We start from the raw sequence: 27,579 nt of genomic DNA on the forward strand, positions 1-27,579 counted from the left end.
GGCTCCTGGTTCAGCAACACCTTGATTTTAATATTTTCATCCTTGTTTTCAAGTCTCTCCATGGGCTTGCAATTTGCTATCTCTATAATGTCATCCAACCCCAAAACCCTTTGGCACATCTGTGGTTATCTATTTTGGCACCTTGATCATTCCCGATTTTAAATTACTCCACTGTTGATGGCTATGCCTTCAGCAGACTTGGCCCTAAGCTCTGGAATTCCTTCCCTCTACGGTTTTTCACCTTTCTTTCTTCCTTTAAGATGCTCCTTAAAACCTACCTCTTTTGCCAGGCTTTTGGCCAGCTACCCTAATATCACCTTATGTGGCTTGGTATCAAATCTTGCTGTATAATGCTCCTGTAAAGTGCCTTTGGATGTTTTATTATCTTAAAAGGTGCTACATAAATACAAGTTGTTGTTGTAGAGTAAATGGTCTCATTGCATTTAGTTCCCCTCGTTAAGAGAATACATCAGACAATTACTTACGCAGTGCATGGTTTTCCATCCATTATTGGAACCATCCATAAGGTCTTCATGCAAAAATATTTTAATTGACAAAGTTGGCCCTGGCAAACTGCTAACTTTGACAAACGGGAAACAAATAGCGATCGAAATAGGAAGTAAGGGTTAAGGGCAACCTTTTCATCTGCATATAAAATAGTTATGGAAGAATTTACTGGGGAAGAGGGTAGTATTTTTTCAGTTCAAAAGACAATTGGATGGATAAAACAGGATGGATGGGCCGAATGGACTTTTCTCAGTCCAGACCTGACAGAACCATTCTATTCATTAGACCAACCCTGGTGCCAGAAACAGTACATAATTTTCAGTTGACTTTCTCACCAAATGCATGTTCAATTGCGTCTTAAAATTATTGATGTTATCAAACTCAGTCACTTCCACGGGTAATCCCTTCCAAACATTCACCACCTTGTGGAGTTGTGTTCTTGTCTTATTAGATTCACTTGGCTTATTTATAATTTTGTCACAAAAGATAATTCAAAAGCCTTTCACAATCTAAATTAAGGTGTTCTGTTGTGTCTATCCACTGACTCAACAGAGAGATGAACAGTTGCAATCCCCTGGAGACAGGGGAACTCCTGGGTTATGGGCAGCCTCCAGGTTCAAACTAAGAGCCCTGCTGGATTTGGTAAGTCAGCCCCTAAGTTGATCAGTTTGTTGTAAATTTGAACCCACTGGAAAGAAAAAGTAGAAGACACACAACAATCCCACACACTCACCAGCTGGAACCACTTTAACTTCTGAGAACAGCGAGTGGTGGAAAAAAAATGAGGCAAGAAGGAGAGAGAGAAAATGAGTCAGTTTTTTTCCCAGTCAGAGATAGTGTCGCAACGTAAATAAATTTTTGGCAAAGATTTGAATGGTCACATGCAGACACTAAGTGTGGTGTTTTCCCAACACCTGTGGAGCAGCTTACTATAAGTGATCTACCTCCCTTGCAAGCCTTCTAAGTCTTGAGGCTACCATACTCCACTGAGATCTGAGCTGCCCATTGCGAGCCTATTAGTTAGTACCAGAGGAATTATAATCACAGCCACTTTCCAATCCATATCTAGTTAACTTGCATAGTTAGGGTTCAGTGATACTCATCTGTCCCTAATTATCTTGTGGGTTCAGTGATACCCATTTGGTCATGGTTAACTTGACTGGTTTGTGTCAATTTTTTGCACGCTGCTTTAATGTAGCCACTAACCTACTTATTTTAAATGTGTTAACGACTTAGCAAAGTATCGCACTCAAGGATTTGAAATGAACCAGTTCATTCAAAATAGCAAGAGAGAGGATTTTCAACTCCAAGGCAGACTATGGGGGAAAAATACCCACTTAACCCCAGTTACCGTGTTCTTTGTGGGTTGCTGATGCCCATCTGCCCTTAGTTACCTTGTGGGAAATAGTGAAGTGATACCTCCTTACCCACTGTAACTATGTGATGGGAGTGACGCCCACAGCTGTAGTCCATTCTTCCCCAACTCTGCAGTTACTTTTTAATTGTTGTTTCCAAATAAGTTAGACCACAACATGTCAAGTTCCCTTACATATTAGAATCTTAAATAAGCAAAACTGTAATAACACACCTCGAACTATAACTACAGGAGAAAGAAAGTCCATGAAAATCCTTTTTGTTCAGAATCTCATTTGCCTACAAATTCAGTAGTGCCCATTTTTCAAGTGCAAAATGGAAATCTAAGCTTCCAATATGGCGGGCAGGGCATGTTCATTATGCACCAGAGCAGCTCCACCACCATATTGGTAAAGGTAGAAAAGGCCAGGGCTTGTGCCTGAAAGGGTTGTTAGGTGCTTGGCATTTGCAAATAAGCCATTGTCTATTTAATAAAAATACAGTCCTGGAGAAGACCCTATGATGGAATTACCCATAAGTGTTTTTTATTGAAATCAGCTGTTTAATTTAAAAGTACAAGATTTAATTAACTCCCAATTGCAAAATCCAGACAAGTGCTTCTTAATGTACCAATGTGACTTTTTTGTAAAATACATCAGCCATTCTTTGTGTTCGCTGAGTGAAATTGACCAGGTGAATTTTCAACCCATTTGGCCTCTGTCCACTGGAAATTGGGAGGAGAATGCCTGAAATTTGTTTCACGTTGAGTCCTTGCAGCTATCAAGAGATTGGCACCAGTGAGGTTTAAGAGGGAGAGTTCTAATCTTTACCAAAGCTATTTAAGATTGTCCATCTTCAATCAAGTAGGCTTGCCTCGCTTATACTCAACTGACCCAATGCTAAGTAGACTCTTTCATTATAGGTACTCAGAGCTAGAAAGGAGACATTCAGGCTAAACTGGATCTAAGTGATTTGACCTTCCTGAAGAAAATGAAGTGTGAAAAGGAGACATTCACACTATCAGTATGGGCTCAATTGGAACCCAGGTTCCATACGCCATCCAGTCTACTTGAATCCACAGCATTTAAACAGGCCATCCGGCTTTACTGGTCTGTGTTGCTGTTTACGCTCCACACGAGCCCCTTTCAATTCCTCTACTTAATCCTGTCAGCATATCCTTCTATTCCTTTCTCCCTCGTGGGTTTATCTAGCTTCCCCTAATTAAATGCATCAATGCTATTGATAGAATAGAATCATAAAATGGCTACAGCTCAGAAGGAGACCATTTGGTCTGTTGAGTTCATGCCAGCTCACTCTTCCACTCTTTTCCCCATAGGGGAGGTGATGGGTAGTGGTATTGTCACTGGACTAATAATCCAGATACCCATGGTAATGCTCTGGGGACTCAGGTTCAAATCCCACCACAGCAGATAGCGAAATTTGAATTAAAAGTCAAATGATAACCTTGAAACGATTGTTGTAAAAACCCATCTGGTTCACTGATGCCCTTGAGGGAAGGAAATCTGTCCTTACCTACATGTGACTCCAGGCCCACAGCAATGTGGTTGACTCTTAAATGCCCTTTGAAATAGCCTAGCAAGGCACTCAGTTCTCAAGGGCAATTAGGGATGGGCAATAAATGCTGGCCTTGACAGTGATGCCCACAACCCATAAGTGAATTAAAAAAAACTCTGCAATTCCTTTGCAAGAGCTTATCCAATACCCTTTTGAAAGCCACAATTGAATGTGCCTCCACCAAACTCTCAGACAATGCATTCCAAATCCATTCTAATTCCAAAACTGTGTAAAAAATGTTTCCTCATGTCACCTTTGGTTCTTTTGCCAACAATCTGGAATCGGTGTCCTCTGGTTCTCGACCCCTATATATATATAGGGGAACGGTTTCTCTCTAGCTATTCTATCTAGACCCCTCATGATTTTGCATACCTCTATCTAAAGAGAACAACCCAGCTTCTCCAGTCTATCTACTTAATTGAAGCCTTTCATGCTGGAATCTTTTTCATAAACCTTTTCTGCTTTCTGCATCCCCTCTAAAGCCTTTACATCCTTCCTAAAGTACCGTGCCCAGAATTGGGCAGAACACTCTCGTTGAGGCCGAACGAGTGTTTTATGACTGGCTTCAACTACACCTTGTAGAAGTGTACAATCTAACCACACTCCGGGTAAACAAATTTCTTCTTGATTCCCTACTAGATTTATTGGTGACTATCTTATATTTCTGGTCTGCAGTTTTAGCCTCCTTCACAAGTTGAAACGTATCCAAGTTTGCTAATGATACAAGTTAGGTGAGAAAGAAAGCTATGAGGAGGATGTAAAAAAGGCTGCAAAAGAATATAGACCTGTTAAGTGATTGGGCAACAAGGGTGCCAGATGGAGTATAATGTGGGGAAGTGTCAGATTATCTACATTGGTAGGAAGAAACGAAAAGGTGAGATTCAGAGGGATTTGGGTGTCCTTGTACACAAATAATAGAAAATTAAAGTGCAAGTACCGCAGCAATTAAAGAGCAAATAGTATGATAGCTTTTATTGCAAGGGGGTTGGGCTATAAAAGTAAGGAAGTGTTGCCGCTATTGTATCAGGCTTTGCTGAGATCACACCTGGGAGCACTATGTACCATTTTGTTTTCCATACCCAAGGATGGATATACTGGCCTTAGAGATAGTGCAATGAAGATTCACTAAATTGATTCCTGGGATGACAGGGCTGTCCTTTGATGAGATATGGAAACTCCTGATATCCCTCAATTTTCTCTCCCTTTTACATTCTATAGGCCTTTAAATCTTGGCATCATTCAATAGATAAAACTTGGTCCACGTGATTTCCTGAACTTATTCTGATTGCCAATGTGGAGTGGAGAGGAATTTTGCAGAGGTATTTTCCTCTGCTGGTTCTTGGTTTTTCTTTTACTTTTGCCTTTCCCAGGCCATTACTTGGCTGCGGGGTGGCGGAGTAGGGGAAGTGTCTAGTCATGATTGTCTGACCATCATGGTGCAGGGTATGCTTGATAGACTCACTGGTCTTTTAGCTTGCTTGTAATAATACTTCTTGATTTATTATGTCTTCTCTCTTACTTCACCTTTGTTTTATCAGTTTAAGAAAAGTAAAGATTACAACACCAAAGCCCTTTTATCCATATTTTTTCTACATACACAGACAAGTTCAATTCTGGATATCTTACCACGTTGGTACTTCGTTCTGCCGCGACAGTGCCCCTTTGCCTGTGTTGCCTGTGTCGACGCCTCAGATTACACACAAGCAGAACAAATGCAACCACAAGAAAGAGGAGTAATATGCCAATGATTCCTCCCAATAATCCCATTTCCTTAGAACTGTACTTCCTGCTTTCTTTGGAGAGTCCAGTAGGAACTACAAAATAACAGGAGAAACAGACATTGGATCACAAAGGTTGATAAAGGATGAGTCTAATGGGAACAATGGACATTCCTTAGGGAAGCATGTTTTTTTATACTATTTGCAAGCAAAATAGCTCATGGTGAACCTCTGTGGTTGTAAAGACCTCACTGTTCATAGGAGTAAATTTTTTACTTGGCCCATTTTCGGGCCCAGCCACAGCACTGCAGAGACAGAACGCATCCAAAGTCAGCGGATGAAAGATCAGTAAAAATTGGTCCTCAGTTCTCAGCTATAGGCAGCTCACCAAAGAACATCCAATTCATAAACACTAGCAGTGAAGGATATAATACACAGGGGGTGAAGCAGTGGCATAGCGGTATTGTCACTGGACTAGTAATCTAGATGCCCAGGGTGATTCTCTGGGGACCCAGGTTTGAATCCCACCACAGCAGATAGTGAAATTTGAATTTAATAAAATATATCTGGAATTTTAAAAAATGATGGCCGTGGTAAAAACCCATCTGGTTCACTAATGCCCTTTAGGGAAATCTGCTGTCCTTACCTACATGTGACTCCAGACCAACAGCAATATGGCTGACTCTTAAATGTCCTCTGAAATGGCCTAGCAAGCCACTCAGTTTTCAAGGGCAAATAGGGATGGGCACTTGCCAGCAACGACCACATCCCATGAATGAACTAAAAAAAAAACAGTCTGCTATGATCTGATGTTAAGCACCTGAAGTCTCTTGTGGCCTTTGGGTCTACATTACCAGGGTGAAGGCTTGAGGCCTGCTACATAAATGATGCATACTGCATGTGTCTCTATGTTGGGGCACCACGCAGAACACTGGAAGCCTCAGCATATACCAAGCAAGGCTCAGAATGTCCTGATCTGTAAACTGCTTAGGGACCTCCTGTTGTGTGACTGAGCGATACTTCAAATACAAAGCACAGGCTTTAGTCAGGGGATTTAAGAAGGCCTTCCCGAAAATTATTTATTGACTCCCTCCGTTCCCTACAATATATTCAGGACTGCTATCCTCTATGATATAAATAGGTATTGCTATTCTCTATAATATATACAGGAGCAGTTTTTCTCTACAAAAAAAAACAGTATATACATTATTTTCCCAATAATGCTTAGAGAGCATTCAATTCCATTTAACATACACAGGAGCTGCTTTCTCTATAATATACACAGGAGCTGCTTTCTCTATAATATACACAGGAGCTGCTTTCTCTATAACATACACAGGAGCTGATTTCTCTATAATATACAAAGGAGCTGCTTTCTCTATAATATGCACAGGAGCTGCTTTCTCTATAATATACACAGGAGCTGCTTTCTCTATAACATACACAGGAGCTGCTTTCTCTATAATATACACAGGAGCTGCTTTCTCTATAATATACACAGGAGCTGCTTTCTCTATAATATACACAGGAGTTGCTTTCTCTATAATATACACAGCAGCTGCTTTCTCTATAATATACACAGGAGCTGCTTTCCCTATATTATACACAGGAGCTGCTTTCTCTATATTATACACAAGAGCTGCTTTCTCTATAATATACACAGGAGCTGCTTTCTCTATATTATACACAGGAGCTGCTTTCTCTATAACATACACAGGAGCTGCTTTCTCTATAATATACACAGGAGCTGCTTTCTCTATAATATACACAGGAGCTGCTTTCTCTATAACATACACAGGAGCTGCTTTCTCTATAACATACACAGGAGCTGTTTTCTCTATAATATACACAGGAGCTGCTTTCTCTATATTATACACAGGAGCTGCTTTCTCTATAACATACACAGGAGCTGCTTTCTCTATAATATACACAGGAGCTGCTTTCTCTATAACATACACAGGAGCTGCTTTCTCTATATTATACACAGGAGCTGCTTTCTCTATAATATACACAGGAGCTGCTTTCTCTATAATATACACAGGAGCTGCTTTCCCTATATTATACACAGGAGCTGCTTTCTCTATAATATACACAGGAGCTGCTTTCCCTATATTATACACAGGAGCTGCTTTCTCTATAATATACACAGGAGCTGCTTTCTCTATAATATACACAGGAGCTGTTTTCTCTATAATATACACAGGAGCTGCTTTCTCTATAACATACACAGGAGCTGCTTTCTCTATAATATACACAGGAGCTGCTTTCTCTATAATATACACAGGAGCTGCTTTCTCTATGATATACACAGGAGCTGCTTTCCCTATATTATACACAGGAGCTGCTTTCTCTATAATATACACAGGAGCTGCTTTCTCTATAACATACACAGGAGCTGCTTTCTCTATAACATACACAGGAGCTGCTTTCTCTATAATATACACAGGAGCTGCTTTCCCTATATTATACACAGGAGCTGCTTCCCCTATATTATATACAGGAGCTGCTTTCTCTACAATATACACAGGAGCTGTTTTCTCTATAATATACACAGGAGCTGCTTTCTCTATATTATACACAGGAGCTGCTTTCTCTATATTATACACAGGAGTTGCTTTCTCTATAATATACACAGGAGCTGCTTTCTCTATAATATGCACAGGAGCTGCTTTCCCTATATTATACACAGGAGCTGCTTTCTCTATAATATACACAGGAGCTGCTTTCTCTATAATATGCACAGGAGCTGTTTTCTCTATAATATACACAGGAGCTGCTTTCTCTATAACATACACAGGAGCTGCTTTCTCTATAATATACACAGGAGCTGCTTTCTCTATAATATACACAGGAGCTGCTTTCTCTATGATATACACAGGAGCTGCTTTCCCTATATTATACACAGGAGCTGCTTTCTCTATAATATATACAGGAGCTGCTTTCTCTATAACATACACAGGAGCTGCTTTCTCTATAACATACACAGGAGCTGCTTTCTCTATAATATACACAGGAGCTGCTTTCTCTATAATATACACAGGAGCTGCTTTCCCTATATTATACACAGGAGCTGCTTTCCCTATATTATATACAGGAGCTGCTTTCTCCATAATATACACAGGAGCTGTTTTCTCTATAATATACACAGGAGCTGCTTTCTCTATATTATACACAGGAGCTGCTTTCTCTATATTATACACAGGAGTTGCTTTCTCTATAATATACACAGGAGCTGCTTTCTCTATAATATGCACAGGAGCTGCTTTCTCCATATTATACACAGGAGCTGCTTTCTCTATATTATACACAGGAGCTGCTTTCTCTATAATATACACAGGAGCTGTTTTCTCTATAATATACACAGGAGCTGCTTTCTCTATAATATGCACAGGAGCTGCTTTCTCTATATTATACACAGGAGCTGCTTTCTCTATATTATACACAGGAGCTGCTTTCTCTATATTATACACAGGAGCTGCTTTCTCTATAATATACACAGGAGCTGCTTTCTCTATAATATACACAGGAGCTGCTTTCTCTATAACATACACAGGAGCTGCTTTCTCTATAATATACACAGGAGCTGCTTTCCCTATGTTATACACAGGAGCTGCTTTCCCTATAACATACACAGGAGCTGCTTTCCCTATAACATACACAGGAGCTGCTTTTCCCTTTACACAAGGCTACTCTTCAATGGAAGAGTAAACAGAAGCTATTATTCCCTATAACATACAGAGGAGCTGCTATTCCCTATAATGTACTTATAACCAGCCATTCCTTAGAACATACACAGGGGCTGCTATTCCCTTCAATATACAAAGAGGCCGCTATTCCCTATAAAATACACAGGTGCTACTGTTCCATATAATAAATGCAGCGGCTGCAATTCCTTAAAGTTTATACAGGGGCTACCATTTGCTATAATATACACAGGGGCTGCTATTTGCTGTATTATAGACAGGGGTTATTCCCACTGTTATAAACAGGAGCTGCTATTCTCTAATATATTGAGGAGCAAGCTGCTATTCCGTATAAAATACATAGTGGCTGTTATTCCTTAGAATAAGGTTGGTAAGTTTTAAGGCTTGGAAGTCACAGATTATCGATGTAGGTAGTTGAGAACTCATAAATAGTACTCTAATAATTAATAACTCTAATAATAAGTACTTAATAAAGTAGTTTTTTAAGTAGATACAGTTTACATATGATGCTTAAGCTAAACAGATAGGAAAAGCATATGACTTTTGACAGATGAGAGTGGTTTACTGATCCTGAAGAACATATAGATAGATGACACAAAGGATGTTGATCTCTATTTCCTGTGGCAGCAGCCTTTTACTCAGTAGTCGAAGTGTTAGGAAGATGTTCCCCCATTCTTCCTCCATCTTCCCTGGTCTTCTCCCATTTGAAGAAGGCAGTTGCCTGATCAGGACTGCCCCTTGCCTCTGAGCACCCGTTAATACTCTTTATTTCTAGGGGCTGGTTGTTTACCCAATGTCAATCACATGTTTGAATAGCCCTGGCCAATGACCACAGGACAGGTACCCAAGGTGTAAGTGGGGCCACCTCTCCCCTTGTCCATCACTTTAGCCTAAGGTCATCTTTTAGTTTACTTCATGCAGAGGGCCATTTGTTAACTCTTACCAGACATTTGTACAGAAAAGACGGTACAAGATGCCACCCTATTGACTTAGGAATGTCAACATGAAGCCTGAACCAGGAGACCTCGACATTTCTAGGGACTGTTTACGTGTTTTTCCAGAGAGAGAAGAGAAACAATTTTTCTGCCTCTTGGCCTCATACTATGCCTACTAACTCCATAAGATTTCTATAAATAAATTCTATAAATATTGTGAAAAGTACCATTTCTTACAGGGCTGCTATTCCATATAATGTATCCAGGAACTGGAATTCCCTATATTATGCACACGGGCTTCTATTCCCTGCAGTATTTACTGAGGCTGCTATTCCTTTTAATGTACAGAGGAGTTACCATTCCCGACAACATATTGAAGTGCTGCAATTATCTATAATATACTCAAGTCTTGCTATTTTCTACAACGAACACAGGGGCTGCTATTCCCTACAATATACAAAGGGGCTGTTATGCTTTTTGATATGCAGATGGGCTACTTTTTTCTTTAATGCACAGAGGAGCTGCTATTCCCTACATAACACAAACCGGTTGCAATTCACTGTATAATACATGGGCTGCTATTCCCTATAGTATATACAAGGATTGCTCTTCCCTTTAATATACATAAACAGGGCTATTATTTCCAATAATATTACTGAGGTATTGCTAATGTAAACAAGTTTCTCTGTTCCTATGGCATTCACAGTATCTGTTATTCCCTATAATATACAAAGGGGCTATTATTCATCGAAAGTACACAGGGTCTGCTCTAACACAATGTAATCCTTGAAGAGTCAGTACTTCTAGAAGATGAGGGAAGGACTATATGAAACTACAAAGTCCTGCTTAGGGTTGCACATATTTGGTGCTGCTCTAACACTTTGTTGCAAGAACCAGCAGGGTCACATCATCTCCAGTACTGCCAGCTAGGATCACAGTAGGGAGCTCCGGTATAGACCTGGAACTCACACAGGGACAATGGACTAATTCTCATTCATTCATGATTTCCTTTACAGCAGTAACTTGTTAGCTTGCAGTATGAATTGCCATCAATGGTAAGACATGTGAGTTGGTGAAAGATGACCTTCTGCAACCAATCCCACTAGCTTCTCTACTTATTACATGTAGGAAGATTCACCACAGTTTCTGAGTGATAACAGAGCACTCACCCCATTATGTAGGAGTTGCTTAATAAAAAAGATCAAGGGCAGAATTTTATGTCCCGCGGGTTGGCACGCAGCCGACCCGAGCGGGCGTAAAATAGCGTGCAATGATGTTGGATGAGCGTCCCGATGTCATTGCGCACTCGTGCAATATTTCGGTCGGTGGGTGCACGCAAGAGTCGTCAGCGTGCCCGCTGACAATTAAGAGGTCTATTAAGGCCATTAAAGTTTCAATTAGCGGTGATTTTTCGCTGCCCGTCCAACATTACAATTGGTGGGCGGGCAAATCGGCCAGGCGGCCTTCAGATTTTTGAGGAAACCTCATCCAAGGGTGGGACGGGGTTTCTGATATCAATTTAAAAAAAATAAAAATGTTTGGGCAGAATTTTTATTATCTATGTGTTTAGTTGAGTGAGTCCAACGTGTAGACATTCTTTTCTGCATTTTTACACCCTTATTTCTTGATTTTAAATTCTTCAACTCCCTGAGGCAGCTTTCATTGCGCGCTCCCCCGTGCCCGGGCTGACGTCAGCGCTCACCCTCCTGCCCCCACCCCGGCAGCGCTGAGCCTTTCAGTGCACCCTTCATGCTGGCTGGCCATTAATTGGCCGTTTCCCGGCCGCTCCCGGGCCCGCCCACCGTGCCTGCCCGACGACCCGAAAATCCTGCCCCAAGGTCCATTTGCCTTCTACCATCTTATTAGTCACATAAGACATCAATAATGGAGTTGTTGACTAATGACAAAAATCAATCTCTATCAATCAGTCTACAGCAGATCCGGATATGAGATGAGGAAAATTCCCAGTGTGGAGAACTTTGAGCACAGTAGTTCCAAAGTTGCCTGTTCCTCCAGAGCTTGCTACACTCACCACATTCCATGTCTGATTTGGGGTTATTACCAAGCTAACATTGCTTTGGTATAATTAATGGGCTAGGAGGGGTTTGTATTTTTGTTGATAGACCTACCTGGCTGACTTGAGTGTAGAATCTCAACGTTGACCCTGGTGCTAACCATGTCCCCTGATCCTTTGTCTGATCCAATAATCTGTAGACATGAGTCAAAACCAAAGTTTAGCATCTATTTTGGAATGAAATATGAAAAGCATTTGAGAGAATAATGGTGAAAATTCATTCCCGTGGCAGTGAATCAGTGATATGAGAGTCCAAACTCAGGACAGCGCTGGAGGTATAAAGAGGGAGCAAGGAAGGAATATTCCACACAAAGGCCTATTAGAATATGGGATCCATTTCCGTAAGCGGCGGTTGGAGGCAAGTCAGTCACAGCAGTGATGATAATTAGAGAGACACTTGAAATAAATATTGAAACAGAAAGTAGTAATTGGCCTTTTTCTTGAACTGCTAGTAGTAGGTTTGAAAGTGGATTGCTAAGCCACTTCAGAGAGCAGTGTAGAGTCAATGTTGGTCTGGGATTATAGTCATATATGGGCCAGACTGGATAAGGATGGTGGATTTCCTTCTCTGAAGGACATTAGGGAAGCAGCTGGGTTTTTATGACAAATCCAACAGTTTCATGGTCACCGATACTAGCTTTTTATTTCCAAATTTTCTTTTAACTGAATTCAAATTCTCAGAACTGCCTCAGTGGGATCTGAACTCATGTTCTCTGGATTGCTGGTCCAACCATTTGGATTACATGCGCAACCATTTAGATTATTAGCCCAGGGATCTAGATCACTAGTCAAGGCATGTGGATTATTAGTCCAGGTATCTAGATTGCTAGTCAATCACCTGGATTACTGGTTCAAACAGCTGGATTACTCAGTATCACAGTCATGACACTACTGTATGGGTTAGCTACAAAGTAAAATCTCATTTCATCCTAACTCTTGCTCCCCCACAAACCACTGCCCCCTCCCCCCAGCCATCCTTGAATATTTTGCCAGGCTCCACCCTTACCTGTAGCATGTACTTTTCATGTGCACGCAGCCGATCAGTTCGAGCAAGTAGGAGCCCTTCTTGTGTGACCTGGAATAGCTGTGTGTGATTGGACTGATGTTTCAGGGTGTAGATAAGGTTCGGATTTCTGCCCTGGAGCAACAGAAGGGCACAAAGTCAGGCAGAGGAGTTTAAATTAATTTAGAACACATGAACTTTCCCACTGCTGTCTGTATCCCCTTTTCATTGTATTCCATGATCGATTCATTTAGACTGAGAGGGGCTATATCCTGATCTGTGGACTTCTTTGACCACTGTCCTGATGAGATGATGAATCCTTGGTGAAGTATCTTGTCATTGGAATGGGTGAGGGTGATGTGTCCACGGCAGAGTATCTCAACATCGCAATGATTTAGAGAGACAGGATTATAAGTCTATGTTGAAATATGGTATCTTAGCAGGGTGACAGGATGATAGGTCCATTTCCTTTTCAAATATTTACCCACTTCCCTTTTTCAAACCTATTCTGGATTCTGTTTCCACAGTTTTCTTAGGTAGCTCAGCTCATGTCCCAACAACTTTTGACATAAAAGAAAATTCTACTAAATCCTACCTTCATTCTTTTGAAAGTTTTTAAATTTGGTAGTCTGGTTACGGGCTCACTCACCAATGAAAATAGTTTAACTGACGTACCTTATAAAAACCTTTTATATTTATCAAGGCTTTAGATCTCCGCTTAACCTTGTCTGTTCTAATGAAAAGAGCCCCAGTTTCTCTAGTCTTTCTTCATATCTGACACCTCACATTTCTGGTCTCATGCCTCAACTGAAAGAAACAATGTATCTCTGCAATAATCAGAGGAAAAAGTTTATCTGTATCTGTATTGATCCCCTTTTCTCTTCTCCAAGTAACATCATTGATTATTCGAGGGTCACCAAACCATGAGTTATGTTGCAATTTTATTACAGGCAAAGAAAGAGGCAGGCTCTAACTCCATCTCAGCCAGAATGGGGACCAAATCCCATACTGTCAGTGTTCTGAACCATACACTAGCTGTTTAACCACCTGAGCTAACCACCCTTGTATTTGCCCTAGCACATCCTTTTAGCAGCTAAAATACATATGGATCAGAGAACCCGACCATCTGAATGTAAGAGAATATAAGCTAAGTTTAATGTGACTTACCCCTTTAAGCCCTGATATCATTCTGGTGAACCTGCTCTGTACTCCCATCCTCACCCCTTACAGGTACAACATATTTGTTCTGAAGTGTGAAGTCCAAAACTAAACATTACATTCATAAAAACGGGAAAAATTGTAGGGCTGTGGGGAAATGGCAGGAGAATGTGACTAATTAGATAACTCTTTCAAAGAGCTAGCATAGGCATGATGGGTCAAAGGGCCTCCTTGTGTGATTCCTTGATTCTGTGAGATCGAGGCTCTGTAGAACTGAAGCATCACTTCCCTCCCATTGATATCCCTGTCCCCTTGAGATAAATGTTGGGCAGGAGACTGGGAGAACTCCCCTGCTCTCTTCTTCAAACAGAGCCTTGGATTGTTAACATCAACCCTAGCAAGTAGAGGGCATCTGAGCTTAATGTCTCATTCTCATGCCTGACAGTGGAAAAGCAGAGGTAAGGGGGAAGAAATACGAAAAGTAAATGTATCATTTAACTCACGTTTTTGAAATCTTGGTCCACTGCTTTCATCAGTAAGGGTTTATTGCCATAAGTGACTACTAGGGCAAGGGGGTTTGGTTGCTCCTGAATGAATCCCTTATACTCGATCTTGTTAAACTGTGGCCGATGGCGGTTCTGAGCCAAGACGTGAATCAGCACCTTGGTCACCGTGTATTTACCGGGGTCATCCACCTGGGAAGCCTAGAAAAAAGGACATCAGAGTCATTCAACTCTCCTGGTGACACCCTGGTGTCATAGATGTTACCGCTCTTATTATTTCCTGCCTGCACTTCACTCTTAAATATTAAACACATTAGCATACATTTCCTGAAGTGTAATAGGTACTGCAGACCAGGAGACCCCAGGTTTGATCCCTGGGCTTAGTCTGCTGATTTTACATAGAATTTGCAACACATGAACAGGCCATTTGGCCAACTGATCCATTCTGGTGTTTATGCTCCACATGAGCCTCCTCTTGCAATACTTCATCTCCATATCAGCATATCCTTCTCTTCCTTTCTCCCTCATTATCCAATTTCTCCTTAATTGAATCTATGATATTCACCTCAAATACTCCATGTGGTTAGCGAGTTCCACATCCTGAGTAAAGAAGTTTCTCCTAAATTACCAAATGGATTAATTACTGACCAGCTTACATTTATGATCCCTAGTTTTGGACTTCATGACAAAAGGAAACATCCACTCTATGTCTATCTTATCAAACATCTTTATAATTGTAATGACCTCTATCAGGTCATTCCTTAGGCTTCTGTTTTCTAGAGACAAGGATCCCAGTCTGTGCAAGCTATCCTGATAGTTATACTTGTTTCAGTACAGTATGATTCATTTAAATCTTTTTTGTAATTTGGAGACCAGAACTATGCACAGCATCCTAAATGTGGTCTAAACAAAGTTTGATAATGGTTTAACATAGCTTCTCTGCTTTTCAAAGTGAGATATCTTAGCCAATGTAATGGTAGGGATGCCCAGTATGAAAAAAATCAGCCAGGGTTCCTGTTTGTGATTGCTACCCAGTGACTTCTGAGAGTCTATTGTGGATCTCAGGATAGATCAGTCTTGACTATGATGTAACTTCTGGTGCAATATCTTGCCAATGGTTGTTGTCTAAGTTCACAATTGAAGAAGGGTTAGTTGAGTAATGCACAAGAATACCATTAGTGCCCAGGGAGCCAAACCCAGCAGGGCCTTATGGAAAGAGGGAGGGAAAGAGGTTAGTAACCTAGAATCATTGCACTCTGCTCTGATCCACTCCCCGATGGTACAGCTGAAGGAGAGGGGGCCTTTTATGTACTATTTTGCAGCAGTACCGGCCAGTATCTGAGTCTTGGACAGTTGCAGAATAGACTGTTCACTCATTGTCACACCAATTGTTTTTAAAAACTGTGAATTGTGGCTGATTGTGTTTTCTTTACCATGACTGTCAGAGAGAATGAGGGAGTCTGCACATAGCTCCGGACTGGCCACCTCATCATTATCGCTCCAGTAACATTGCTGATTTCAAACCTGCCATTATCATCACCTGCTGAGGAGAAACAACAGTGAGACCACATTGCAGCTCTTCCGCTGAGCCCTCCATCACAGCTCTCCCACTGACCCCACTCCATCTCTCCTGCTGACCAACCCCCATCACAGCTCTCCCACTGACCCCACTCCATCTCTCCTGCTGACCAACACCCATCACAGCTCTTCCACTGACCCCACTCCATCTCTCCTGCTGACCAACCCCCACCTCAGCTCTCCCACTGACACCCCCCATCCCAGCTCTCCCGCTAATTCCCCTCACACCAGCTCTCTCACTGACCCCTCATCCCAGCCCACCCACTGACCCCCCACCCCCAACCCAGCTCTCCCGGTTACTCCACCTGCACCCCAGCTCACTTGCTATCTCTGTTACACCTCCACCCTCAGCATAAGATTTTTAGTTATAACACCCTCTTTTATCCACCACACCCTCAGCACTATCATATGGTGGGATTTTTTTTTAAGAAGTGGCCATATGAACTGATTTGTGTCCTTCAGAGCTCAGACCTTCAAGAATTGAGTATGTAACTGGTGTCTGAAGTCCCATGTCTCCATCCTCTGCTAATATGGGGCCTGGGGAGAACTGGAGAGCACGATACTGTAATAGAAAAAAAACTGAAATCAGCAAAAAACTGAAAACTTCTCCATACTTCTTCATAAAACAATCGAAATATGTCAGAATAGAACATGTTCCAATTTTATGTCCTCAATGATAAACCAACTGCAGAATAGTTAGATAGAGAAAAAAAACACCTTTATACTACCCCAACATGATACCTTAACCCCAAACTTGTAAGGGCACCTCTTCTTGTATCAGTGGCATAGTCCACCTCTCCGAGTGAGATTGCCACTTTTATGCTGAATTGGAAAGAAAGAAAGACTTGCATTTATATGGAACCTTTCACAATTTAGGACATCCTAATGTGCTTTTCAGCTAATTAAGTGTAGACACTGTGGTAATGAAGGAAACATGGCAGCCAATCCATGCACAGCAAGTTCCCAGAAAAATAATGTAATAATGACCATATAATCTGTTTTAACAGATGCTGATTGAGGGATAAATATTGGCCAGGACACTGGAGATAACTGCCCTGCTCTTCTTGGAAATAGTATATTAGGATCTTTGATGACCACTTGAAAGAGCAGACAGGGTCTTGGTTTAACATCTCATTGAAAAGACAGCACCTCTGACACTGCAGCACTCTCTCAGTACTGAACTGGAGTTTCACCTTGATTTTTGTGCGCAGGCCTATGGAATGAGACTTGAATCCACAACCTTCTGTATTGCTACTTGGAAAATAAGAATTTAAATGGGGTAGATAAGCAAAGAGATCTGAGAATGCAAATGGTGGAGATACAGGTTAATAAGGTCTTAGAACAGCACTTCCCAAAATATTTTCCAATACACTGCCATTTTAAGACTTGAAAATTAATGCAACCCCAGACACCAAGAAAAACAAAACAGCAATAAAGCAGCATAGTGACATTCAGCATATAATTAATATAGTTGGCTTATTATAGATCAACATATAATACATCATACAAACATTGCCAATGCTCCGAGAATTCGCTCAGAGGGACTTCTGATATATTTACACACTCGCATAGTTATGTCACAGCACACCTGATCAGAGCCACTGCAGCCAAAGTGGCCAACGCTGGGAGTTCGTCTAGTGAAAGGTTACTTCCCACTGCTGGGAAATATGAGGGGCGGGACATTAAAGCGATTTTATTTCTCACAACCCCATTTGCTGTTTCAACAACTCCAACTGGTATCACGATCCACAGTTTGGGAACCGCTGCCATACAGAAAAGCAAACCAAGCACTAAGGTTTATTTCTAGAGTAATAGAATTGAAAAGTAGAGAAGTTATACTAAACTTAAATCAAACTGCACTTGTGTGCATTTCTGGTCATCATTATAAAAGGGATATAGAGGCACTGGAGAGGATGCAAAAAGATTTACAAGGATGATACGAGAACAACAACATCATCAGGCAAAGGTGAAAATGCTGGAGTTCTTTTCTCTTGAAAAGACAAGGCTGAGGAGTGACCTCGGAGGCTTTTAAAATTATGAGAGGTTTTGATAGAGTATACATAGAGAGTGTTTCCACTTGTGGGGGAAAGCAAAATTGAAATTATAGAATGATAGCAGCACAGAAAAAGGCAATTTGACCCTGGTGTCCACGACGCCACCTGCAAGAGCAACTCAGCTCGTCCCACTCCCCTGCCCTTTCCCTGTAGTCCTGTAAATTTTCCTCTACAGGTGCTTATCCAATTCTCTTTTGAAACCCGCAATTGAATCTACATCCACTATACTCTCAGGCAGTGCATTCCAGATTCTAAACCACTCGTTGTATAAAAAGGATTTCTCTCATGTTGCTGTTGGTTTGTTTGCCAATCACCTTAAATTAGTGTCTTCTCATTCTCGACCCTTCCATCAATGGGAAGTTTCTCTCTATCTATTCTGCTGAGAAATCTAATTATTTTGAACTATCTATCCACATACTGGAATCACTCTCGTAAATCTTTTCTGCACCCTCTATAAGTCTTTACATCCTTCCTGAAATTAGTGCCCAGAACACAACACGCCAGTTGAGGCCAGATCAATGTTTTATAAAGGTTCATCATAACTTTCTTGCTTTTGCACTCAATGCCTCTATTTATAAAACCCAGGATCCCACATGCCTTATTAACCATTTTCTCAACCTGCCCTGCCACCTTCAATGATTTGTGGGTATGCACCCACAGGTGTCTGTTCCTGCACCCACTTTAGAATTGTGCCCTTTATTTTATATTGCCTCCCCTCGTTCTTCCTACCAAAATGAGTCACTTCACACTTCTCTGCATTAAATTTCATCTGTCAATTGTCTGCCCATTCCACCAGCCTGTTTATGTCCTCTTGAAGGCTATCACTAACCTCCTCACAGCTTACAATACTTCTAAACTTTGTGTCATCCGTAAATTTTGAAATTGTACCAGTACACCCAAGTATAGGTTATTAATATAAATCAAGAAAAGCAGTGGTTCTTGTACAGACCCCTGGAGAACACCACTGTGTATTTTCCCCCTGTCCGCAAAACAATTGTTCACCATTACTCTCTGTTTCCTGTCACTAAACCAACTTTATACCCGTGCTGCCACTGTTCCTTTTATTCCATGGGGTTCAATTCTGCTGACAAGCCTATTAAGTAGCACTTTATGAAATGCCTATTGGAAGTTCCACACCACACCAACATCATTACCTCATTAACCCCCTCTGTTACCTTATCATTTCTGGGGAAACTGGAAAAGAAAATGAGGTAATAGAGGGTTATGCTGATAGAATTAGAAGATGGGAGGAGGTTAGAGTGGAACATAAACTTTGGCATAGACTGGTTGAGCCGAAAGGCCTGCTTCAGTGCCGTATATTGTATGTAATTCTATGGGCTAGATTTTATGGCCCTCTGGGGCAGGTTGGCATTCAGGGGAGCTTGTGGGCACTGTGCCTACCACTTATCTGCCCGCCCCTGCTGCAATGTTACCAGCATCCTTTGATTCGCTGGCAGCTATCTGAGGCAGGACTTCCTGTTGCTGAGGGGCGGAAGTCCAGCCTCAAGGCCTCAAGCCAATTAACGGCCATGGTTGCAGGGCAGCCATCTGGAGCAGGGGTGGTCTCCCAAACCCTGAATTTTTAGCTGGGGGGTGGGTGCGGGAATCATGGCACCCAATAAATGCAGCCCTACGTGACTAAGGGCAGGTTTATAGATGCTCCAGACTCATCCAAATAGCATCCTCACAACTAGCAAACTAGCTAAGTCCCCTAATTGCTTAGGGGGATGAGGACTCAGTCATGGATTCCTCTCCCTCCATAAAGATCCCAATCTTCAAGGCCTCAGCTTTAATTGATGCATTCATCAAGGTGGGGAGGAAAGGGGGTCTTCAGTCCCCTTTTAAATGACTTTCGCCCTCTTCTGGTGGCCAGCCACAACACCACTGCATCACTCTCCAGGCCCAACCCTCTGCAGCAGTGGGTTTCCATCAGGAAAGTTCCTGCTTGGATTGCCAACTTTAGTTGGACATATTCCTAGGGGTTTCATTACATGACCTTGCACCTTTAATCACTCTGCTCAACACATCTGCCATTGGTCACCTGACATGTCCATCTTCACCAGGCTCTGTCTTCCCAATTGGAAAGCGAGCAAGCTCTTTGTTACCCAATTCTTGACTGTCTGTCAAACAACCCTTTTATCCAATCTCCAATCGTTTTATTACGAATAGACAAAAACATTCAAAGAAAATGACTAAATTATATGCAACTTTTATAAATATCCTTGCAACTTTTCTTTCGATAGCCGTGTCTGGGGCCTGAATTTTTCCTGCGTCGGGCGGGCTCAGCGGGAGCGGGTGGTCACGGAGCCAACCGCTGCCCACAATTGGCTCCGCACCGCCAACTATGGCCCGCCCAGCGTAATACGCGAGCGGTAGCACTAAGCGCTACCTGTGCGGGCGGGGGGAGGAGGGGGAGTCGGGTCTAGCACTCTTTCACGCATGAGGTGGGACGTGTTTTTATTTTTCATAAAAAGTTTTTATTCAATTTGTAAAAGCTTTAGGAAACCTCATCCCGCTCATGGATATGAAGGCCGCTTGGCCCTTTTGCCTGCCCGCCAGCCGTTAGGTTGGACGGGCAGCATAAATTTGAAATTAATTAGTTCCTTAATGTCTTTAATAGGCCCTTCAATTATCGGCAGGCGCACAGCTGACTGTGCCCGCTGAATGAAACATCGCGAGACAGCACGATGACGTCGGGACGTACGCCCGACATCATCACGTGTCATTTTATATGCCGCGTGTCGGGCCCACCCCGCACGCCGACTGTAAAATCCTGGCCCAGGAGATTGTTAACTGTATGCGTTGCATATGTAATGAGGAGAGAATTGGGTTTGCATCATGGTGCTATTGAGCTGGGTGTCTCAATGATCCTGTGGTGGGATTTCAAAAATCATGCCCCATACATTTTTTTTTAACCAATGAGGATGACCCTTCTTCCAAATGCATGAAACCAACTCTGAATGTTTCTCATGACTCCTTCTTACCGGTAGCTTTGTCTCAGTGACATTTCCTATGTAGATCGGGTTGACACAGATTCTGGCCTTCCCATGTGACAGGAAGTTGCAGGGAAGGAATCTTGGGTACTGATCATCCCCGTCCAACACAGTGATGGTAATTTTCGCTGATGTGTTGTATCTCTCTTTGGTATTCATTTCCTACGTGAGAGGTCAATGTTAGCTTGCTGCAGGAAATGCTAAAGTAGTAAGACTGACTCAATTGGGGAGGAATATGGTAGAAGGTCACAACAACAAAGGTAACCTAGGCAATGTAACAAGGACCTGAAATTTCCTCAGAACTGTTCCGCTTCTCTGCTGTATATCAGAGGAATCTCTGGTGGTGAAGCAGGAACAATTTCAAGAATATTCCAGGCAGGTTGTGGTTCATGATGAAATTAAAAAGCCCTGATGATAACTTCAATCGATCTTTCTCTGCCTCTCACCACTCGCTCCAACTTTCCTCTTCTTGTTCCATTCCCTCTCCCTCTTTCCTCTTTCTCTCTCATCTGTCTTTCCTCTCTCTCTCTCTCTCTCTCTTATCTCTATTATTTTCACAGTGCTGTTGTCATTGCTTCTCTCAATTTTCTGCTGTTGTTTTTTCCAAGGCCAAGCATTCATTCCCCCTGCACCCTCACTGCATTGGAATTGAGACTCATTGTACCATCTCCTACAGCAACTCATTCTTGCTCAGGACATTAAGCCTGTACAATTCTCTCAGTCATCCCTTCATTTTGTAATTTACAAGATTTTCAAACTAATGTTGGCTATCATCTAGTGACTTCCTGATTTACCATGCTACTTTCCTGCTCTTTCCAAACATGGTGGCATCCTGAACTTTGGCCCTGGGTCCTTCTTTCAGATTGAGGACAGGTCCCCTCAGAATCCTGTCTTTTAATCTGCTTCAAGTCAGAGGGTAACACATGTCAAATCACTTAGAATTAGATCCAAAACTACTGTTAAAAATAAACAGAACACTGATCTTGGGGGATTTGGTCTGTGGTCAGGGACAGGAGGGTGTGATTGTGAGTGAGGCAGGTTTGGAGACTCAGAAGGTAGAAGTGGAGGAGCCTCAACCCTTGCAATTGTTCAACAGGTTCGAGATTCATGCAGCTTGTATGGACGAGACTGGGGACTCCAGGGTGGATGAGCGAATTAACCATGGCACTGTGGTGCAGGGAGCCATTCAAGTCGGGAGAGTAAATAGGAATGTAGCAGTAGTACGGGACAGTATAGTCAGGGGAATAGGCACAGTTGTGTGCAGCAGAGACCGAGAGTCCAAATGGCTGTGTTGCCTGTCCACTGCCAGGGTTCAGGACGTCTGCTCAGGGCTGGACAGGAACTTGCAGTGGGAAAAGATGGATCCAGTTGTCATGATCCACATGTGTACCACTGACATAGACAGGACTAGGAAAGAGGTTCTGCTTAGGAATTATGAGTAGCTAGGGGCTAAATTGAAAAGCAGAACCACAAAGGTAATAATCTCTGGGTCACTACCTGACCCACAAGCAAATTGGCGTTGGGTAAATAAGATTAAAGAATTGAATGTGTGGCTCAAAGATTAGTGTGGGAGAAATGGGTTTTGATTCATGGTCACTGGCACCAGTGCTGGGGAAAGTGGGAGCTGTATTGTTGGGATGGTCTTCACCTAACCGTGCTGGAACCAATGTACTGGTGAGTCATATCACTAGGGCAGTCGAGAGGGTTATAAATTGATAGTGAGGATGAGGGATCACGTGAGGGGAAACGTGGTAAATTAAAGAGAAAGGACAAGGCAATAGAGCAGAGTAGAGATATGGATAATGATAACCAGAATGTGGCAGAAAGGAACAGAATGCACCAGCAGATAAGGCCAGACTTTGCAAGAATGGTAAAAAGACAGGATTAAAGGCTCTGTATCTGAATGCACATAGCATTTGTAATGAAACAGATGAATTGATCGAACAAATAGAAATAAATATGTTTGAACTAATAGCCATTTCAGAGACGTGGTTGCAAGGTGACCAAGGCTGGGTATTTGACATGTCAGAAGGACAGGAAGCTCTAGGGTAGCTTTGTTAATTAAGGATGACATTAGTACAACAGTGAGAGATAACCTTAGTTCAGAAGATCAAGATGTAGTATCAGTTTGAGTAAAGATAAGAAATAGCAATGGTAAGAAGTCACTTGTGGGAGTAGTTTATAGGCCCATTAACAGGTTAAAATGTAAGACAGTAGAGAAACAATGGCAGACATTTAAGGATATATTTCAAAACCCTTAGCAAAGATATATTTCATTAAGAAAAAAAGACTCTATGAGAAGGATGCACCATCTGTAGCTAATTAAGGAAGTTAAGGATAGTGTCAAATTGAAAGAAAAAAAGTGTACAGTACTGTGAAAATTAGTATTAGAAGATTGGGCAGATTTTAGAAACCAACAAAGAAATGAGGGAGATGGAAAAGAGGGAAAAATTAGAATATGAGAGAAAGCTTTATAGAAATATAAAAACAGATAGCAAAAGTTTCTACAAGTATTTAAAAAAGAAAAGAGTAACTAAAGTGAGCACTGGTCCCTTAGAGGGTGAGACTGGGGAATTAATAATGGGAAACAAGGAAATGGCAGAAGTGTTGAATAGGTATTTTGTGTCTGTTTTCACTGTAGAATACACAAAATCATTCCAAAGCATACTTGAAAATCAAAAGGTAAAAGGGAAGGGGGAACTCAAAACAATCACAATCACTAGGGAAATGGAATCGGGAAAACTATTAGAACTAAAGACTGACCAGTCCCCTGGAGCTGATGGCTTGTATCCTAGGGTCTTAAAAGAAGTGGCTGCAGAGATAGTAGATGCAAAAGTTGTGATTTTCAAAAATTCCCTAGATTCTGGAAAAGTCCCAGTGGATTGGAAAATCTTAACTGTAACTCCCCTGTTCAAGAAAGGAGGGAGAGAGAAAGAAGGAAACCAAAGGCCAGTTAGCCTAACATAGGGAAATTGTTAGAATCCATTATTAGGGAGGTATAGCAGGACATTTAGAAAATCATAATGGGATCAGACAGAGTCAACATGGTTTTATGAAAGGGAAATCATGTTTGGCTAATTTATTAGAGTTCTTTGAGGAAGTAACAAGCAAGGTAGATAAGTGGTGTAAGGTAGATAAAGTAGTATAAGATAAAGTGCTCCAAGGTGGTGTACTTGGATTTCCAAAAGGCATTCAATTAGGTGCTATATCAAATGTTACTAAACAAAATAAGAACTCATGGTGTAGGGAGTAACATATTAGCATGGATAGAGGATTGGTTAGGTAATAGGAAGCAGAGAGTAAGGATAAATGGGTCATTTTTGTTCTGACAAGATGTTACTAGTGATGTGCCACAGGATTCAGTGTTGGGGCTTCAACTATTCACAATCATATATCAATGACTTGGAGGAAGGAACTGAATGTATGGTAACTAAATTTGCTGATGACACAAAGGTAGGTAGGAAAGTAAGTTGTGAAGAGGACATAAAGAGTCTACGAAGGGATTTAGATAGTTTGAGTGAGCAAAAATTTGTCAGGTGGAGTATATTGTGGGAAAATGTGAACTTGTTCACTTTGTCAGGAAGAATAGAAAAGCAGCATATTATTTGAATGGAGAGAGATTGCAGAACTCTACGGTACAGAGGGACCTGGGTGTCCTGGTACATGAATCACAAAACGTTAGGATGCAGGCACAACAAGTGATTAGGAAGGCAAATGGAATGTTTCAAGGGGAATCGAATGTAAGAGTAGGGAGGTGTTGCTGCAGTTGTACAAGGCCTTATGTTACATCTGGTGTACTGTGTCCAGTTTTGGTCTCCTTACTTAAGGAATGATATAATTGCATTAGCAGTTCAGAGAAAGTTCACTCGACTGATTTCAGGGATGAAGGGGTTATCTTATGAGGAAAGGTTGAGCATGTTGGATCTATACCCATTGGAGTTTAGGAAAATGAGAGATGATCTTATTGGAGCATATAAGAGATCCTGAGGGAGCGTGACAGGGTGGATACTGAGAGATCTTCCACTTGTGAGGGAGTCTAGAGCTAGAGGGAAACAGTTTTAAAATTAGGGCTCCCATTTAAGACTGGAATGAGGAGAATTTTTTTCTCTCAGAGGATCGTTAGTCTGTGGAACTCGCTTCCCCAGAGAGCAGTGGAGGCTGGATATTTGAATATATTCAAGACTGAGGTGGACAGATTTTGATCTACAAGGGCTTCAAGGGTTATGAGAGTCAGGCAGGAAAGTGGAGTTGAGGCCACAATCATATCAGCAAAGAACTTCTCGATTTGCAAAGCAGGATTGAGAGGCCGAATGTCAACTCCTGCTCCTAATTCTTGTGTTCTTATGTTGAGCAATATTTCCCTGGGGGCTTACCTGAGGTTTCCAAGGTAGCACAAGGGTTGAGCAAGAGATGACAATGTATCGTTCCCACTCTCACAATACATTATTACCACAGATATCATCTGCACGGTCTCAATAACACAGTGGCTACCAGACTTTCTATCTTAATATCACCAGAAATATCATCCCTCCACTATCTCAATATCACTGTGGATATCACTCCCAGTCTCAATATCACCCCAGATATCACCCCCATTATCTCAATCTACCTACAGATATCATCCCCATTGTCTCAATATTACCATGGTTATCAACCACACTATCCAAATAGCACTGTGGATTCCAGCCTCACTATCTCAATATTACTGCAGAAATTAGCCCCACTATTTCAAATTCAATGCAAATATCACCCTCTCCATCTCAATTTCACCGCAGATAATACCACCACTGCCTCAATATTGCTGTGGATATCTCCACCACTGTCTCAATATCACCACAGATATCACCCACACTATCTGCAAATCGCCACTGATGTCAATCCCACTGCCTCAATATCACCACAGATATCACTGCCTCTGTCTCAGTTTCACTGCAGAAACCACCTGCATGATCTCAATATCATCTTGGGTATCAGCCCCACTATCTGAGGCTCCTTCATTTTAGTTTTTGTTCATTAGGAAACTGCAGGCAATGTCTCACCAGAAGAAAAAGCTCATCGTAAAATTGAGTTTCCATACCATGGCGTAAACCATTAGATCCAACTCCTTCTTCACCTCAAAATCCAGGTGTTGGGCCAACAGGACCTGTCCGCTGCTCGGCAAGTTAATCCTGAAGAATTCTGCATCACTCTACAACAGAAAGACAGAGTTTGAAAGAATGATAGACTTCACTCATTCATCAGCAGGTGAGGAGACAGAGAGAAGCTTCTCAGCTGGTACACAATTTTCTCTCCCCCAAACTCTCTCTATCTTGCTCTCTTTATCCATTGCAACCTTTTTTGTTTTTGTTTTTGTTACTTTGATTTTGCTGTTACCACTGTTCTTTTCAACTTTCTTCACTTGCTCCTCTTGAGCTACAAATAACTTTTCCTGATATTCCCAGCCCCACTGACCCCGACCCATGAGTTTCTCTTTTTTTTGAAACAAAGACTCAATACAGCAACTCCTGTTCCAACATATTTCTCCTAGCATCTTACAGTGTGGAGTCATTCCCTCCTCCAGTCTTCCTTTCCACTTATAATGCTAGGAATGGGATTACCTGAATACTGTTTATTGATTCTAGTAATTATTGTCTTGTTTCCACTTTGATAGCTGTCCTACTTGATGACCTGGACCCTTCGACTAGAATCACCATGATGACTTTGAGCTCCAATTGGAGGTTATGGGGTAGGAAATCGGTGCATGAAGCGAGAGGCTTCAGGCTCCAATGACATCAGTTAGGTGAGCAGCTGGCAGTTCCACATGCAGCTCACCCATCTTCAAAAGATGGATATCAGGCAGCTTGCCATGTCAGCAAAGCTTGAAGATGGATCCTGGGATGGGGTAGGAATTGAAGGCATGGGTGGGGTTGTGAGTGGAGCAGCAAAGGGGGGAGAGTTGGCACAATCAGGAAACTCTGAAATCCATAAAAGCATTCCTGGCTCTTTCTACTCCTCAGCAATGATTTATTAAAATTACTTTTTCTTCCAAACTATTGTCTCTGGCCATGTACTGTCAAATCCAGAGGGAAATAAGTTTGGCTCCTGCTATGTGATATCCAGTTTCCCGGAGGGGACCTTTGCTTGTTCAGGACTCCTGAAAAATGACCCTTTTCCAGTAACAGGTCAGGTGTCTTTCAGCCATATTTTGCACACGGGGTGTTGGTCCTGGAAACTGACCCTTGTTATGCCTGTTTTACACCTAAAAGCAACAAGATCCAACTTCTACCCCCATGTTCCTCCCTACCCCAATTTTAAATTGAGCATCATCATCTATCTTACACTGTCAGCATAACGATGAAATGTAGGGAGTGCAGCCAGTCCGCAGATCTCTTCCAGTGCCATTAGTAGATACCCCAGGGTCAACTAGATCACTATTCACGACACC

General features: G+C 41.9%; 1 protein-coding gene across 3 annotated transcripts in view; it reads right to left on the bottom strand.

Moving 5' to 3' along the window:
• cdhr5-rs (cadherin-related family member 5, related sequence) overlaps positions 1–27,579 on the bottom strand; it is a 52,118-nt gene that overhangs the window by 2,227 nt on the left and 22,312 nt on the right. The window contains exons 8-16 of one of the 3 annotated variants that reach the window (XM_078553125.1): positions 26,233–26,343; positions 21,147–21,317; positions 16,580–16,670; positions 15,964–16,070; positions 14,531–14,731; positions 12,873–13,004; positions 11,922–12,000; positions 5,062–5,249; positions 1,241–1,261 (exon numbers count right to left, since the gene is read on the bottom strand). In XM_078553125.1, coding sequence (XP_078409251.1) covers positions 1,241–1,261; positions 5,062–5,249; positions 11,922–12,000; positions 12,873–13,004; positions 14,531–14,731; positions 15,964–16,070; positions 16,580–16,670; positions 21,147–21,317; positions 26,233–26,343 — 1,101 coding nt within the window. Of the gene's footprint in view, positions 1–1,240; positions 1,262–5,061; positions 5,250–11,921; positions 12,001–12,872; positions 13,005–14,530; positions 14,732–15,963; positions 16,074–16,579; positions 16,671–21,146; positions 21,318–26,232; positions 26,344–27,579 lie in introns of all 3 variants that reach the window. The other 2 variants (XM_078553124.1, XM_078553127.1) reach the window with 2 other exon arrangements.

The sequence above is a fragment of the Cetorhinus maximus genome, chromosome 12, assembly GCF_964194155.1.
Source record: "Cetorhinus maximus chromosome 12, sCetMax3.hap1.1, whole genome shotgun sequence".
In the NCBI taxonomy this organism is placed as follows: Eukaryota; Metazoa; Chordata; class Chondrichthyes; order Lamniformes; family Cetorhinidae; genus Cetorhinus; species Cetorhinus maximus.